General features: G+C 37.9%; 1 protein-coding gene across 2 annotated transcripts in view; it reads right to left on the bottom strand.

Moving 5' to 3' along the window:
• Window positions 1-6,729: 6,729 nt before the first annotated feature.
• Window positions 6,730-18,467, bottom strand: part of TFEC (transcription factor EC) — an 85,080-nt gene continuing 73,342 nt past the window's right edge. Inside the window, exons 6-9 of one of the 2 annotated variants that reach the window (XM_088456287.1) lie at window positions 14,726-14,776; window positions 13,487-13,562; window positions 11,553-11,700; window positions 6,730-7,316 (exon numbers count right to left, since the gene is read on the bottom strand). In XM_088456287.1, coding sequence (XP_088312413.1) covers window positions 6,960-7,316; window positions 11,553-11,700; window positions 13,487-13,562; window positions 14,726-14,776 — 632 coding nt within the window. In that variant the 3' untranslated portion in view covers window positions 6,730-6,959. Of the gene's footprint in view, window positions 7,317-11,552; window positions 11,701-13,486; window positions 13,563-14,725; window positions 14,783-18,467 lie in introns of both variants that reach the window. The other variant, XM_088456279.1, reaches the window with a different exon arrangement.

The following is an 18,467-nucleotide window of genomic DNA, read 5'->3' as shown; positions in this document are numbered from 1 at the left end:
GCAGTGCCCCCCCCCATTTTTTAAATAGGGACATAAGATAGTGCACCTGAAAAAGGACCATGGCCTCATGGGGAAGAGATAGGGAGGCCAGGAAATGCTGGGGATAAAAGAAGAGGAATCTACGAGTGAGAATGATTATAAACAGGAAAATTGACAGGGCCAAACAGCACCCCCTGCCCTGCGGTGCCCTGTGCCATGGCACTGGTCGTATCACCCTAGTTACGGCCCTGCTGCTGACTGCAGATCAGAAGCAACATTGATAAACGTCATGCTCGAGGTTAGCACAATAATCATATTTTATTATTTTTTTCCATTAGAACCTAAGAATTTTACTGCCAGCGATAACCCTGATGGCAGATTCACTGCTTTCCTCAGCAAAGGATTCCATAAGCAAATTGCAGAAGTATTATGGCAGCACTTTTACTGCCACGATACCCATTCTGATAATAGATAACAGATTAAAATAATTTAATATTCTTTATTTTAAAAAAAATGCTTTATTCCTACTATATTAATGTATAGATGTTTAAAATATTTTTCTCTTAAAAAAAAAAATTGTCAAGCTTTGTTTTAGTATCAGTGATAATGTTTGGATAAATCAATATGTTATTTTAAATCTAATCCTCGTGACGGATTGTTCTTTTAGTATAGAAGAAAAACATTCAAATATCATAGCTTATTTATGTCATAGAGTGATTCAAATTTCCTACTTGGATTAATTCCACTCCCCTGCCCTCCTCCAGAGAAGCAATAGAGGTGACACTGACTGATCAGACTACAAGCTGTAGGGTGGGTGGCTTTCAGTCAGTTACATTTCCATTTTGTCAGAGAAGCATGCTGGAATGGGGGAGTGATGAAGCATGTAAAGTACATGTTCTAGGTGCCATGCCTCCTCACTACACCTCTGACAGTGAAAGTACAGTACAGCAAGACACCCTAGAGCAGAGGAGTCAGCAGGTCTGGTGACACCCTGTGCTGGCCTACCATAAAGGGGCATAGCCTTGTGAGAACTACCAATCACGTCACTCCAGGGGCATGCCCAGCATCCCCAGAGATGCTGGGCTGTCGCCACAGACTGTGCCTGCATTGCCGGTACCTCCTCTGTGACAGGGACATCATGCTGCAGGAGAATGTCAGACTGCAGCACTCGGTTCCTGTCACTGAGGAGAAGATGACATTTTGGTATCACCCCCTCTGAGGATGACACCCGGGGCGGCCCGCACCCTCAAAGTGATGCCACTGCCCTAGAATACTCTCCATAAATGTGCATTAGTAAAACATATATGGCCTGATTCTGAGTTACGATACAACTTCAATGTCGGATGCAATTTTTTGCATGTGCGTCTAGATATCATCCACACAGAGTCGTAGTTGCAGTTGAGGCACATGAAAGATGTACGGTCTCAGAAATGGTTTAAAAATTTTTTGAGCATTTCTGGGCAGACAGAGGTGACAGAGAAGTAGTTGCAGAGACGGTCTTTCTTATAGACATGTTATGGGAGTGTAGAGGGTATGTCACGGATAGTAATTGGGTTCACAGATGCAGAATTGTTCACATAATGTAGGAGGCATATTGAGATGGAAAATCTGCACCTGCCATATGGCAGATAGAAGTTTCCATGGTGCGACTGATGGTGTGTCTAAAAACACACCAAGCGGTATGTCAGCATCTCAGATGGCAGTAACTAGTCTCATTTATTCTCCAGACAAAGAGGTCCCAATTCACACACTTACACGAACACCCTGCCTAAATTGTATCTTCTTAGCACACTTCCTAACTTTCACTCCCCATATTGTGTTACTGTATCTGCTGCTAGAGCAAATGAAAGCAAATAGAGATTAGTCAGGAGAATAAAGGATAAAGACTCCAATGTATATAGATTGTCAGATTTACCAGATAACCACAATAGCTATTTCTTGCCTTTAATAAAACAAAAGTAGTAAACCTGATTCAAAAAGTGATTTGTGATATAAATTGTGACAATAAACAACAAAATGTTTCCCTAGAAGTCTCTTTAATACAAATATTTCTGAATAGTACATTGTCATATCATTCGTTTACAAACACAGGTACTGCAGTATAAAATAGTTTGATATCGTTTTATAAAAATTTACATTTTAATAGTCAATATAAATCTGAAGCATAAAAACACTGTGCAAACATCCTAATCCCTAGAAAATGTAATAAATAACTGTAGTGGTTCATTTTCCAATGTTTTGTGCTAATTGACTCTTGCTGTTCTATCATTGACCTTGCTTGTTTGACATTACTTTTATTTTCATTTTTATAAGGGATATACAATAACCATTATCACTTGCTTTTTTGAGATTCATATTCCAAAACAAGCACAGAAAAAGTATCCTTGTATTAGAGCTACAAGGAATGTACTAGTGGGATATTCTACAAATGTTGATGATTTATAAACTGATAATTCATTGGCCTGACAAGAAGTGAATTGTTATGCATTGGAAATTAGAAATAAAAGGGATATTGACACATGATAACAAAAACAGTTTAAAATCATTTAGATGGTAATAAAATAGTTTGATGTAATTTGGTAAACTTAAGGGTGGATGAGAATTCCCCCAAATTGTACAGATGTCAGACTTATATATTAGTATACAAGAAACTAACTAAACCTTCATAATCATAGAAAAGAAGCATTTAAACATTTTTGGTGTACAGTAAAGCTATTGCTGCATACAGCGTAAGTCAAAATCACACTGTACTAATTTTCATTTTTCCAGATTGTATTTAAAGTGACTTAATAAAAACATTATTGAATCACTACAATTTATTCTGAGCAAGACGATTTATTTAAAAAAACAATAGATATTGATATAGTTTCCAAATTCTGTTAAATATAATTTTTGTTAAATTTGACATTTGCTATGAGAGCAAACAATTACATCCACAAGCCATCCAATAAACACTAATAGCTGGCATGCTAACGCCCCATAGATGTGGGTGAATAGATGCACCGTACATAATAATGGTTTCCAGTGTTTTGTACATACATTTTTCTTTGTACAAATGATTTTTGAGAGATATGTGTTTTTATGTTATTAAAATAACAAACATATACATTTTAAATTAAGTTATCTACATTCTACAATAATGTTTTATATAAATTAGTTATTGACATTATGACAGGATACCACACACACCAATTGTTTAAAACATATGTAACACCATTATTTCCAAAATTGTCTACTGAGAGCTCACTATCTATTTACTTAGCTTCGCAAGGATTTTAGTAGCTAAGGAGCATCTTCCGCAAGGTACCTTGCATGTCTGCCACACACCTTAGGGCATATAAAATGAATATGCCGTAAGGGTTTTTTCTTGTGGAAAGATCTATGTCTATAAATTGCATAACAAATGTGAACCAAGCCAAAGAATATATTTGGAAAATATTTTTTTTCACTGGTTTAGTTTAAGTGTAGCCTCCAGTATATAAAAGCCCCTTACAAAAGTTATCAGACAGTGTAATACTAATCCAGTGCTCTTTTTTTAAAATTGGTACTGTACATACCAATTTCTGATAACAGATAAATAAAGTAACAGCAAGCACATATACTAATTATTTTCAATACTGGGCAATGTGAAATGGTATTGATAGTAATACTGTAGGTATGGTGAAACAAAAACAGCAAAATTACAAGACATGGAGTATTTTACTGTGTATTCAAAATTCTAATGTTGTACTGTATGAAAATGCTGTTGGCTAAGGAATTAATATCTTTGCATACTATGCAGTGCTATTATGTACTGTAGTTGCCCATGAGAAAACCACTAATAAATGTAGTCTTTGTGGAGTGATATGCTTCAGAAAAGAGGTATAATTTTTATTAAATCAATATAACTATTAAGATAGCTTATAAGAAACTATTCTAATGTTCTTTATTGAAAAATAACATGACTCTTTGGCTTCCCATTTGTAGTATTGTTCTGTCCATGAAAACTATGTTTATTTATACCTTCAACATGATAAATCAGAGCAAACAATTTAATTGAAATCTATTGTTTGGAGTATTACAGTAATATTTGTTATTCAGCAAAAATGCTTAAAAAATATTATTTTAATTAAGCTGACTGAATGTACTAAAGTCACATATCCACTTACAACTGAAAGACAGTAGTGGTCTGTATCTAGGCTGTAGGCAAAGTACAGAGAAATGCAGGTTATGCAGAGTTGGATGGAAGCATTTCTAGGTGTATCATTATTGCTTGGCAAACACTATTGCAAGGGCACCATGATGATAATAATGATGATGGATATGAAACTAAGGCCCCCATTTACTAACAAGTTTTATCACCAAAACGAGTGATAAATTTCACTGTGTATGATAAATGGGGCTCCAGCCAAACAGCTCCCAACTGTCATTTTTCTAACAGTTGACAATTAGGAGCTGATTGGCTGGAGCACCATTTATCATACACAGTGAAATGTATCACTCGTTTTGGTGATAAAACTCATTAGTAAATGAGGCCTTTAGAGGGGTATTCAATATGAAACGTAAACTTCGCTGTCGAAGTTTACGTTTCACATCGGAGCTTTTACCTGCATTAAAGTATCGGGCGCGCGCCTGCTTATCCCCGTATTCAATATGAAATTAACGAAAACGGGATCCTGAGAAGTTGGATTTGCGTAAAGTTACGAATTTTTCGTAAAAAAAATTGTAGGACCCCCCTAAAGTTGTTAAAACATGGGGGATCACTATGGGTACCCCCATTTTAGCCTTTAAATGAAAGTCTGGGATTTAAATAGCCGCAGCAGGTGTTTTTCCCGACATTGAAGAAGTGATGCAGAAGAGCACTTATGTTATTTTTTTCGTTTTTTTAAGTGGTCCCATCATATTTGGGGCACATGAAAATGGGTACTAGCATATTTTGATGTCCCTGAAGTAAGTTTTTAAAAATTCTGCAATTGTGCACCTGCCGCTATAAATCTATTCTAGAAAACATCTGCCACATACTTGCAGAAGAGCCCTGAACCTATTTCCCTATTGTTAAACAATTTTTTCCCATTTTTTTTTTTCATCCCAATTTTTTATTAAATTTTTTGGGGTGTCCCTATTTTTTTTTTAAGTTTTTTTGACACAGTTCTTTTTTAAATGTCATTCCCAGGGGTGCAGGCTATTTTTTTTAAGCCTGCACCCCTAAACCCCAATTCTGCACTTTTTTTTCGACACCTATTCAATGGTGAAACGTTATCCCCGTTTTTTATCAAAGACTTTTCGAACCTGCGAAAAGTCTTTGAAATTGAATACGGTGTAAAACTAAAACCTGCGATAATGACGTCATAAGTGCGATATTAACGCAAAAACAATGTTTTCGCTCCCATATTGAATACCCCTATAAGTGTGCACATAGTGGTGGTCTATCTGCAAATATGTGTAGAATCTGCCTATATAGTTTTGTGTGTGCAATTACATCAAACTAGTGTGCTACTCTGCATCAAGCCCATAGTCTCTAAGTCTTTGTGTATGTCTGAGTTTTTATTTTTAGTTTTGTGACTCTATACATATGTATTGTAGCAGTAACAGTTTCCTGGCTTTGTCATTTTTTTAAATACTGTCTTGGAGGTGTGGGGATGGGGGAGCAGGCCACACTTATACCACAATACTAGGCTATGATTGTGGCAATAAACTACCTTTCTTGCCATCCATTGTATGATATGCAACTTTAAGACATGAGAAAAAATATAAGAAGATATAAAGAAAGATATTTGTCAAGTTAAGAGAATATGACAAATGTAAAGTAAGGCATGCAGGGGTTGAGGCAGAGTAGAATGCAAGTTGGCCACAATTACACCTGCGTTGTGTATAAGAGATGTGTATTGTTTATCCGTGATACAAGAGATCTGTCCAGAAATAGGCATATTTATGCATATGCACGGCCTTGCTAAACTTTGCCTACATGCTTGCCTACTCTGCCTCAACCCAATTACTGTATGTCTCTTAAATAAAGAAACCAAATATAGAGGATTATCTAGCAAAAAGCAGTGCTGTGTCTTATGATGCGTACACATGGGACGATTAAAATGCTTGATATGAACGATAACGATATCGATCATTTCGTTATCGTTCATAGCATGCATTTTCTGGTCCCTTCCAACCCACCAACGACCTGCGATGGCACGCATGGACGATCACGATATCATCCATCGCCCGTGCATGCAGACCAACCTGGTCGATATTGACCAGGTTACTATAGGGACCCGCTATCATTGATCGCAGGTCGTTGGTGGGTTGGTGGTGTGCTGGATGATCGATATTGATCATCCAGCACACCCAGGAGATCTTTCAGAGATATCGTTATCGCTGACAGTCGTCCCGTGTGTATGCACCATTGCTCAGATGCTCAATGTTGTATTGACAAATACAGTATTACAAAATATGAAAGTAGTTTAAAAGAAATGATGTGACCATTCAATATAGTACTGCAGAAAGAGTATTGCCAGACATGGATAGTCAATAATGAAATGAGAAAAAATGGAAATCAGTCCTTCACATTTACAATGCCACAATAGTTTCATTATGTTTTGCATGTAGGAACGGTACATTTTTTATTGTAAATATATTCTACTTTCATGGCCGTTTAAAGAAAATTAATTTTAATTGTCAACTGAGTGATCCATTTACCATAGTAGCAAAATGGAAAATTAATTATGAGTGGCACATTCAAATTAAAATATGATTTAACATATTTTTCCCAGCCATTAGATGATTTTAGCCTCAAGGTAAAAATTGTGACCAGTATTTACTAATTAGAGCTGTAACAGTGGAAAATCACTTAGGCTCCATGTAATTGAATGGGCAAATAATATATTCCTCCAAACTTGTCACTTTGAAATACATGCTTTAGAAAGTGAAGCTGTTCATTCAGTACTTATTCTTTGCAATAAAAGGGCTGGTAATCTCTGGTTATTGTCTGTAGGAAAATGGCCTTTGTTTCAAAGATCATCACCATCATCAGAAGTGAAGCTGCTCCTTCTGCTGCTGCCTTTGGAAAGGTCTGGTGATGTTGTAGACAGGAAGGGGTCTGTTCCATAAGGAGACATTTCCTCTAAGATCTGTTCCTTTAGAGCAGCACTGAATGATAAATCTGTAAAATGTGAGAGGGGATCAGAAAATCCAGTCGATCCATCACACAACTCAGTCGTTTGTCCAATAGACAGGGGAAGCTGATGAGCATAATCTTCTGAAATATTTTCTCCGTATGTTTGCTGCTTGATAACCTGGGAAGTTAGTTCTACTGTGCACATTGCCGGAATCGGCAGACCATGAGCTCGGGCTTGTATTTCAAGTTCCTAAAATGATATAATGGTGAAGAATTAAGTTTTGGACACTAGGAAAAAGACAATTCATTTAAATGACACATATTACATTCTATTTCTAAAACAAATGTCATTAAATAATATCTGACACATGAAAACTGACATTCATTTTTAGTTTGCAGTTGCACTGTATCTACTGTACCTACAGACTCATTATTGTTGTTGTATTTTTTCCAGTATTCTAAACATAAACTCTACATGTATTTTTATTGTTGCAACAAACAATACCACTAAAAAGCCATATCAATACTATCTACATTAACAAAGAGAGAACAGATATTGTTACTTTGGGTAAGCATTACATAAGTGTCAGACTTAAACGTTCTTGCATGAATATGATGCTAATTAATCTACTGAATTGGGTAAAATTATCAAGCAGCCATTTTGAATAATGAATGCTTTTTGGTGTTTTATTGGACTGGTTACAAACCACCAGATTTAGTAGAGGAAAACCATAGCAATAAAATGCCCCACAACTGATATGCCGTGAATCACCATCCACATTTTTTAGAGGTCAACGATACAAATTTCTGGTTTGTGAAATGTGTGTCGGAAGAACTTCCAGAAAGCTGTGGTAATGCTTGCAACAGTTTCAACTATGGCTCTGATTCAGAGTTGTGCACTATTTCCACCACAGCTGTGATCCTGTACGCAGCTGCTGTGTGAAAATATGCAAATGTCGCAGCTGTCAGGATATATATTGAGAAGCCCACTGGCATCTTTGCAAATCCAAACATCTGCGAATGTTGCAGATCATTCAATATTAGCATTGTAGCCATATTTTTTGCATACAGAATCAAAGACACAGGATGTGACTCATCCCGAAACGGTAGCGACACGCTGGCGTTTTTAGGCAACACTTCCTATTACCACCCCTAAATGCTCCCTGACTGTCAATCACACTGCAAATAAGTACTTGCTGTGAGTGACTATGGTAATGTACCATGATACTTGTGCAGTATGACTCAGATGCATGCGCAGATGATTGATAATCGCTCAGCTGCAAAAACATTAGCATAGCGTAGGACTCCGAATCAGGCCCTATACTGCCTAATCGAAAGTGTTACAAAAAAATTAAACCTACTCTTCCCTTCCCTTCATATTGCCACTGCATTTTTTTTTAAATAAAATATGTGCACCAGCAATTTGCAAAATGTAATATTTCTTATGTCCCTCAGTAAAGATAAATTATGTATTATGTCCCCCCCTTAATTTTATAATGTCTCTTATGGCCTCTTTTATTTTTATAATATTAATTGTAGCACCGGTTGGTTGTACTATGTTCTTACCTACACTCTCTCTATTTATCCAACATAATCTGTGCATTAATAAGAAACCCACTGAAAGTAAATGGACACTAAGACAGAGCACACAATGAGGGTTCCCACCTACTTAATAAATGGCTAGTCAATCAGGGGCAGTCACTAATTTTTTCATGCAACTTAAGGGTTTCAAAACCACTATACATCACCGCCAATTTTACTTTTGATCATCCAAACCACTGGATATTAAAACCGATAGAACTAAATTGCTGTATAGATAAAGTACTTATTATGTGCCCCCATTCATTTATAATATCTATTATAGCCCCCTTTATTTTTATAATATTTAGTATGCGCCCCCATTCATTTTATATCTCATGGCCTCCATTATTTTTATAATATTTATTGTAGCTCCCAAAATATATGATTGGTTGCACTATGTTCTCTCCTACCCCAGCAGATTGCAGAACAAAATCACTGGCAATGTGCAGCAATGTGGGGAAATTTCAACCGTCAATTCCCACTCGCCCAAATAAAATGCACATTAATAATTTTTTTCCTATGAATGTGTCAGATTTAGGTTGCAACGACTTTAATATCATCATTTACACTACCACTTTTTTAATTGCCTTCATATGTATATTAAAGACTTGAAAACAGGGTGATAGAGCATGAATTAAAGTGTAAAATATAGTGTTGCACATGTAATCTCAAAATTGGTGCTGTTGCCATATCAACCAGACTTTCAATGTCATTTTATTTTCTAGAAAAATAATATAAACAATCTTTGGGCTAACGTCATCCTGCGTTTTCCACAGCATTTAACATAATAAAATGTATCTAAAATAAAGAGACAGAGATATGTATTTTCTGGGGAAAGGGGGCAGCTTTATTTGATAAGTTATATATATTATTTAAGAAAAAGTATGGTGTCAAAGAAAGAATGGTCCTACCTAACCATATCACCATCTGCTCCATTAAATCAAACAAGGACTAGATGGGGACCAACTGCCAGCCCATCACACAACCACTCAATGTAGCCAAACTTCTCTAGCAATTATACACAGACAAAGACCCACCTGGACTGGTGGTGTATCTGACCCCAGTAGGGTAGAATCAGCCGAACTCGTGTATTAGTGTGGGAGAGCATTTAAAGACCTACAGTATAGGAAGATGACCAATTCTGCCATTCTTTCCCACCAACAAATAAAGCTGACAAAAAACACCACATTCAGGTCAAACCTAGCAAGAGATCTATCTGAATACACTCAATTAATATAAAACCCACCCAAACAAACAATCTAATAGACCCTAACATTACAGCTGAACTACTGTTAGCATGGCAAAGTAGTCTATTCATCATCAGGGGCCATATGAAGTATTCACCTTGATGCAGGGGATACTAATCACTGGAGCAATTCAGCATTGCTCAAGTGCAGGGACAGCTGCTCTGAAAAGCAGCTTTCCCTATGATCAGTAACACTGCCACTTCTGTAGCAGCACTACTTACCTGTCCCCATCGCTGGCTTGGAGGCAGTGAGGAGGCAGCGGAGGGTTCTGCTCTTCGCATCCCTGGAACTCCTTCCAATGGGACACCGAGAACTAGTGCCATCTGAAGATGGCATATGTTCCTGCAGGTAAACTTTGAAAACGTAAACTTTTAGGAGTTTGGTGAGTATCATGTTCTCCCATCGGACCCCTGATGATGAATGGTCCGTTACCCTATATATGCGGATGATAGCATTTTTGCATGTGTAATGGAGCATTAACGGATGATGAATGGCCCCCAAAACCTCTAAGTGAACCTTACTATAACCCTGCATGCTGCCTTGTGGGTTAAACTCCCCATGCTTAGAAAATGCCTTCTGTTCTTCTTAAGAATCTACTTGGTTGCTGTGAGTTTCTGCACTTTTCATAGTATATATCTTGTTTTATAAATATGTCCAGTTGAACCCTGTTGTTCCCTTGTGATGCTGGTGCGACAAAAGATTTTGAGTGTATTTTTCAGAATATACCTTTTTATCCTGTGAGATGGCATGGCAGCCATTTCCCCAGGGATTTCCCTACTGTGCATGCACAGAACACCAGAAAAATGGCTATTTTCCAGGCGTTTTGTATAGCACCTCTCCAGCCGACATGGGACTTTGGAGATGTAAGAATTAGAAAGTATGGGTGCAGGGTGTGCAATGTGGGCCCGTGTGCACCGCACACCCTGCACCCGTTATAGATATGCCCCTGGCAAGTACTAAAGAGATGGCTTTAAAGGAGTGAGAAAACTTGTTTAATACTGAGTGCTGAACGGTTCTACTGCAAGTCAAACACAAATATACTTGATTGTAAGTGCTGCAAGTTTTCAAACTACACTGTTCAAACCAATGAAATGTTAATTTAATCATATCAGATTGAATTTATATATATATATATATACATATATACATACATATATATACTGTATATATATATATATATATAGAGAGAGAGAGATATTATATCACGCCTGTCTGTCTGCCCCTCCCATTTAGAATATAAGCTCTCACGAGCAGGGCCCTCTTCCCTCATGTGCTTCTCTTTACATTTTCTTCTACTCTTTACTCCCCATAAGGGCACCTAACACGTGACTGCCAACTCCCGGCTGCTTATTGTGAGTGCTTTAATCGCTATTGCAGCAATGTATATAAATTGTGTCCTTGTCCTGAACTGTAATGTACTGTAAGTTTCTTGTCCACTTATTAGTTTTATGTACTATGTAAGGCGCTGCGGAACACTTGTGGCGCCATATAAATAAAGGATAATAAAAATAATATAGTTTCTCTGAAAGATTAAGTACGTTTTGGAGTTACAAATGACCACAATGGTAAGAAGAATGATAAATAAATGATACATTCTGACAGAACTGATGCAGAAGAATTTCAGGACTTTAGGATATTTTTGTGCATATTTAACCAACCTGAATACGAAGCAGCAATCTTCTGTTGGCTTGTTCTAATTTTTTTTGTCTGTGTTCTAATTCTCTACCTCTTTGTTGTTCTCTTTGTAGCCACTTGATGTATTCTACTGAAGCTTTTAAAATAGTTCCTTTGTTCCAGCGCATATCACTGCAAAATGGAGAAATAACCTTTTCACAATTGTGCGCATCAGCAGAATTTATAAGAACTTACAAAATCTTTTACATTAACCTGAAATAATGATTTACATGACTATTATTCACTGTTAGATATTATTGCTTCTGAATGGAAATTTTAATAGAATAGTTAAGAAGTCCTTATATAGTAAAATTGATCCTGGAATGAAAATATGTGTCAAAAGAAACTAATAGAGAGACTTTTTTGTGAGAGCGCTAAATGTATTATCATGATTCCACCATTACAGTTTTTATATTTTAAGTGAAAATTGCTTTTATTATTAACTCTCAGATTAAAATCTATGTGCAGTATTTATACATTAATAGAGAAGAAAATGTACATTGCCAGAGAATTCAGATTACATTTTTAAAGATCATTTTAAGCATAATATTCTTTATATGTAACTCTTTTCAGGAAAGAGAGAGGGGCTCATTGTAAAAAGTTAAATAAACTATGCTCTGAATAGTGATTCTTATTCAAAACTGTGCGTAATAGGAAAGTATAATATACATAGAAAACTATTCAGATGTTTATTTCTTTTCTAATCTGAGATTATCAAATATATTGGGCTAAATCTAATCTTACCTGTAAAACACATTCAAAAGCTAGTGTAAATAGACAATATATACCTTCTAATACATTAGGAGAAATTACTGTATGAATTGCTCTTGATACATGCCATAGGTCAACTGGTCCTTGCGTATTATACCATGAAATTAATAGTTTGTATGACTCAGTCAAGATACTGATGGTCCATGCATATATAGTTATGGCAATTATGCAAATTAGTTTTAAAAAAGTGTTTTATCTACATATACTGTATATATTTTATGCAAATGTGCTTAATTCATAACAATTCACATACTCATATTTAGTACTACATCTACCCTAAATATCTCTTCTCCCTCCAAAGACTACTTTATGAAGTGACAATTTGAGAAAGTGCACAGTGGCACACAAATCATTGGGCACTTCATCAAAATATGTACACACTGGGTTTACAAGTCTATGTCTTATGCTGGGCATACACTCTACAATTATCTGTCAGATATCTATCCAATCTGGCTGGTTGGCATGAAAATCTGGTAATGTATGGGAGCAAATGAAAGTCAACTATTGGCTCACAAAAACTGGAAAACAAAATATAAATGGTCGTTCAGACATACTGGTTAAATAAAATGAATTTAACCAATTTGAACAATTGTTTTGGTAAGTTTTCCAGTGTTTAAGACCATATGGTCGATTGTAATTTGCTTCCATACATTACCAGGTTCTCATTCCAACCAGCCAGATTGGATAGATATCTGACATATTTGCATAATTGCATAGTGTATGCCCAGCATAAAATATGCTTCTAATGCAAGTTAATTGCATGTATATGGAAGTGGGAAAAATACTGTACTTATAAATCTTCATGTGAGTTTGGGATGAGTTGCAGGAGCACACTGTCTATGTAAATGTTATGTGTGATATGTTTCCATATGTAATTCACTTGAACAAGATAACACCTTCCTGTTTTGCCACAAATGGGCGTTTAATAGATTCATGTTGAATGCGCTTGTAAAAGTTTATTGAAATGCATTAAATGTATAAACTTGCATTTTAACATACAATAAAAATGTATTGTAAACGTTGGTTTGTAAATAGCCTTAGACAGTCACCACAAGTGTTTTCATTACTGGACTATATAAAACAGGCAAAACAATTAATATAAATATTATATTACTGTTTTAACATTAAAACATGCATATAAACTCACGGATCATTAGACTTTGGGATCATTGTTCCAAGTTCTTTAATCCTGTAGTTAATATTATATCGTCTCCGACGTTCAACTGTAAAAGAGAAATTAATATTTCATAACGCTCTATTCCAAGCTACGTGAAAAGACATAACTAGATATTCTTTGTATGTTTAGAAATATATATATATATATGTCAGTGGAATCTTAAAACAACACTAGTTTGTATTAAAAAACTTGGAATTACAGGGCTAAATGTAATAGGGTCCCATTTTTTGGGTGTGAGTTTGACTGGTAAACTGCGGATAAACTCACACCTTGTAATGCAAGTTTCATTACAAGGTGCAAAAATTGACAGAAGCATGCACAGATCAGCAAGAACTGTGCATGTTTCTGTATGTAAACGTTAAATAAAAGTAATCGGCGTGGGGTCCCTTCCCCAAAAGCATAACCAGCCCTGGGCTCTTTGAGCCAGCCCTGGTTCAAAAAATACAGGGGAAAAAATGTGTAGGGTTCCCCTGCATTCTAAAAATATGGGATAAAAAAACAAGTAGGGGTCCCTCATATATTTAGAATCAGCAACGGCTCCACTAGCAGGGGAGTAATGCCCGGCCGTAACATTCATCCCCCTTAACTAGTCAGCCTAGGCTGGGGATCCCTGGGGAAGTGGGGACATCCCCAATAAAGGGGTCACCCCTCTCCAGGGCACCCAAGTCCTGGGCTGAAGCTTGAGGCTATCCTGGCACCCCTGGTTTGTGGGTGCCGAGTTAATAGTGTAAAAAATAGTTAAAATATTATTGTCCTTTACAGGGGAACTAAAGGTCCCAACAAGCCTCCCCTGTATGCTGGTATTTGGAGAACCTCAAGTATCAGCATGTGGGGCATTAAGGGCCCACTGGTACCTCTAGTTCATCTGCAAAATAAATATTAAACAAAGACAAGACTCATACTTTTATTACACATTATATACACTCACTCACTCACCTGCACTCACACTAAATAAACAAGTACACATACAAGTATACATAAGGCTATGGTGATTGCTTGAAATATAGATGCTATTCTCTAGACAAGCGCTTCCATAAAACAGATCATGATATTCCTTTGGAAGAACAAATCTATAAGGATTTTATTTTGAGACCAAGCATAGGTACAGTTGCAGCAGATATTGTGGAACAAATAATCTGCTCATTTATCTATTTTCACACAAGCAACAATGACGATTAATCTATTATTGTAGTATGTATATATACTTACTAAGGTTATGATTGTCTTTCTTCTGCCTCTCTTTGGCCATTGCTCTTGTATCTGTATCTAACAAAAATGTCTACATTAACTCTGGGAATATGAATGTGTTATTACAGATACTGCAAGATAACAAAGATGTACAATACAATAGCATTTGCTTTATGTATTTTGTTTGTTTACAAGCTTACAAATAGCTTATTGGTTGTAATATTTACTCAGGGCTACTCAGATGACCAATGGTCATGCAGTTGATCTGATGCTGTGTCTGCGGACGCAGCAGAGGATCACAAAAACATGCAGTGGGCGTCTTTCTACTACATATGCCTCCTGCTGCTTTCATATAGCTTTAATATATTTTTGCACAGCACAAAGACGAAGCTGCTGTGTGAACTGCGTACAACTGTAAATCAGGCCCCTAGTACGGTAACACAAACACAGTTTTCATTGCTGCATGTTTGGTAATATTTTATCTTATAATAATAATGATACAAGCTTGGGAACATGGTCACTCTTTGCATGTGAGCTCAATGATTGTGTTTTAATCTAAAATTGCATGGCAGAGGACAGACAGTGAATTCTGCAGTGTTCAGGGTTGGGCACTCAGGATCCCGGTGCTCAAAATCCAGATGCCGGAATCCCGACTAGGTGAGAATGCCAACACCAGGAGTTAAGTATCCCAACACTAACCCTACCCCTAAACCTAACCCTCCCCCCTCCCGCAGCCTAACTCTAACCCTCACCCCCTCCCAGCAGCCTAGCCCTAACCTCCCCAGCAGCCTAGCCCTAACCCCTCCCCCACATACTAGCCCTAACACCCCCCTAGTGCTTAATCCTAGCACTAAACCTAACCCAGCCCTCATATTTGCCATCAAGATGTCAGCAGTCAGGATACTGGCACCAGGATGTGACTGGTGTCAGGATTCCGGTGACGACATTCTGAGCGTTGGCATCCCAACAGCCGGAATGCCAACTACATCCGTGTGGTTCATGTACACTGCCGCCTTCTGTTGGTAGGGAATGTTTGAGTTAGTGGGCCTGATTCTGCAGCAATGATGTCCGTCGGATGCAGTGGAGCTATTTCTGGTCTAAGTCTCACTGCACATGTGTTCAGATTCTGTATGTGAATGAGACGAATGGGAGTCACATAGTATCAAAAAAATTTTTAACGAGTATTGGGCATTCCTGGGCAGTGACAGGGAGGCGGCTTAGCGGAAATATGGTGATTGTCAGTTTGGGAGTGTTGTGGGCATGTTGCGGATAGTGATTGCTTACAGAGATGCAGAATCTTTCACATAGCAGACCATACTGAGATGAAGAATCAGTCTTAGTTGGAGTGATGTAGGAGAGACTTAAATCTTAAACAAAAATACATGTGTGCAGAACAGCAAGGCTTAAATGGTAATACATGTACATTAATAAATGACTTGTTGTGTCTACAGCCTTCTTTCCTCCTCATTCTTCCATTTCCTTCAGAAGTATATGCACCTGGTCATAACTATCAAAGTGTACTTGCACCTACCCTATTCTAGGGAATAAGATACACCTCCTAACATGCATACATATACTTATGTTCTGGGAACTGCATGAACACTCTATCACTGAAATATGTCTACATGAGAATCCCAAACCCCTTTCCACCACTTTCGTTGCAAGCAGTGTCAGACTGGGACATGAAGGGCCCACCGGGGGAATGCAGTGATAGGGGCCCATATTTAGGGGTGTGATCGGCCTCTAAAGGATGCTTGGCTAACCATTAGAGAGTGCATGGACTGGGCTCCTTAAAAATGTATATATAGTGAATACTGCTAGTGTATGCATGATAATGTACCAGATTATTAACAGCAATAGTTTGTAGAAAATACACCATATTTCTGTGCAGTATAATGTAACATATGTATAATGTATGGTTCAAGTGCAAGTCTTGAACCTGATCCCTAGAGGAGGGGGTGGGCCTACAGGCAGTGAGGCCCCCGGGGGATTCCCCTGTACCCCTGTGTGCCAGTCCAATCCTGGTTACAAGTGTAGATATGGTCAGAATGTGTTTGACTTTAAATTCTCGTATTTGCGCACACTCATTTCCTCTGCATGCTCAGTGTAAATTACACAAATATATAACACAAACAACAATATGTTCAACTTTGCATCAACCCCTTTATATCTCCCAATAGTGCAGGGAAACAAATTAAGGACCTGGTGACCAAATTTACAGAGACCCTGGTCCATCAGTGACGAGAGTGAAGAAACCAAACTCTCCTTTGTCACTGTACACTGCATGACTATCGCATCCAGTGGTAGTCATGCAAATGAGGACCCACCCCTGTTTTGAAAATGAAGGTGTTATAGGCTGAACTGGTTAACAGTATGTTTCAAAATTTGTACAGATCCTGCAGGATATGCTGTGATGCCAACAAGAGTATTGGCCTTGCTCTCCTCATGGCTTTTGTGCCTTTTTGATGATGTCCCTAGCTGTCCTGCACTCCATTCTGCCATTGCAAGCAAGGCTAGCTCCTGAGTTCCTGGAGGATGGGACTGGGCTTCCAGGAAGGGGCTGCTCATACTGTAGGTGCTCTTCCTGGAGAGCACAATTATATATTTGCAAGCAACAACAGGGACAGAATGTACTAGAACAGCTGAATGAGACCAACTCCCAGGAATCCTTGATATACACCTTCACAAGGATGAGTTTTAAAATATCTCCTCCTTGGTGTTCCTACAGCTAAAAGTAAGTCAGTTACTTGGCCACCTTTGAAGAGTCAATGAGACCCAGCTAAGTCATTATTCTGGTGTCTCAGATCTCAGCCTAGACAGAAGATGAAGGACAGCAGCCTTGTAACCCTAAACACATGAATTTAAATTAAACAAATTGACAAATATTTGAGGCACTGTGGTGTGACATAATACATATTGGATGCATTGTTGTGTGCAATATTATGTATTGGATGTACTGTAGTGTGGAATACTATGTATTGGGTGCAGGGTGGTGTGGCATACTATTTATTGGGAGAACTACAGCGTGGTATACTTTTTATTGGATGCACTGTGGTGTGACGATCTATATATTTGATGCACTGTGGTCTGGCATACTATGTATTGGAGGCACTGTGGTGTGGAACATTATGTATTGGGTGCACTGTGGTATGGCATACTATGTATTGGGGGCACTGTATAGCATGCTATTTATCTGAGGCACCGTGGTGTTGCATATTATGTCTTTAGGTACTGAGAATCCAATAACACCTTTAAATGGCTTTCTAGCTGAGCTCCAGGAGTGGATGAGTACCAGTTGGCTGCGACTGAACTCTGATAAAACAGATTTCCTAAATGACTGCAGCATAGCTAACCAACAGGACTTACACTTGGGGGTTCAGAACTACAAAACACTGAACATGTGTGGAATGTTGGTGTTGTCCTGGATAGAGGCTTGACACTTAAACATCAGGTATCAGCCATAATCAAATCCTCATTCTTTAATCTGCAGAACATAGCCAGCACTTAATTCCCTCAGAAGATCTGCCTAAAGTCATACATGCATTTATATAATCACACCTAGACTACAGGATGGGTATGGGATGCCGGCGCTCAGGATCCTGGTGATCATAATCCCGATGTCAGAATCCTGGCAGGGTTAGGATACAGACAACTTCAGGTAAGTATCCTAACCCTTCCCCTACCCTTAAATCTAACCCTCCATCCCTGCAGCCTAAACCTAACCCTCCACCCCACAACCTAAACCTAACCCTCCCCTCACAGC

The sequence above is a fragment of the Taudactylus pleione genome, unplaced genomic scaffold, assembly GCF_031769625.1.
Source record: "Taudactylus pleione unplaced genomic scaffold, aTauple2 ptg000041l, whole genome shotgun sequence".
Lineage (NCBI taxonomy): Eukaryota > Metazoa > Chordata > Amphibia > Anura > Myobatrachidae > Taudactylus > Taudactylus pleione.
Note: the sequence above shows the minus strand (reverse complement) of the source record. Positions and strands in the feature narration are given on the sequence as shown.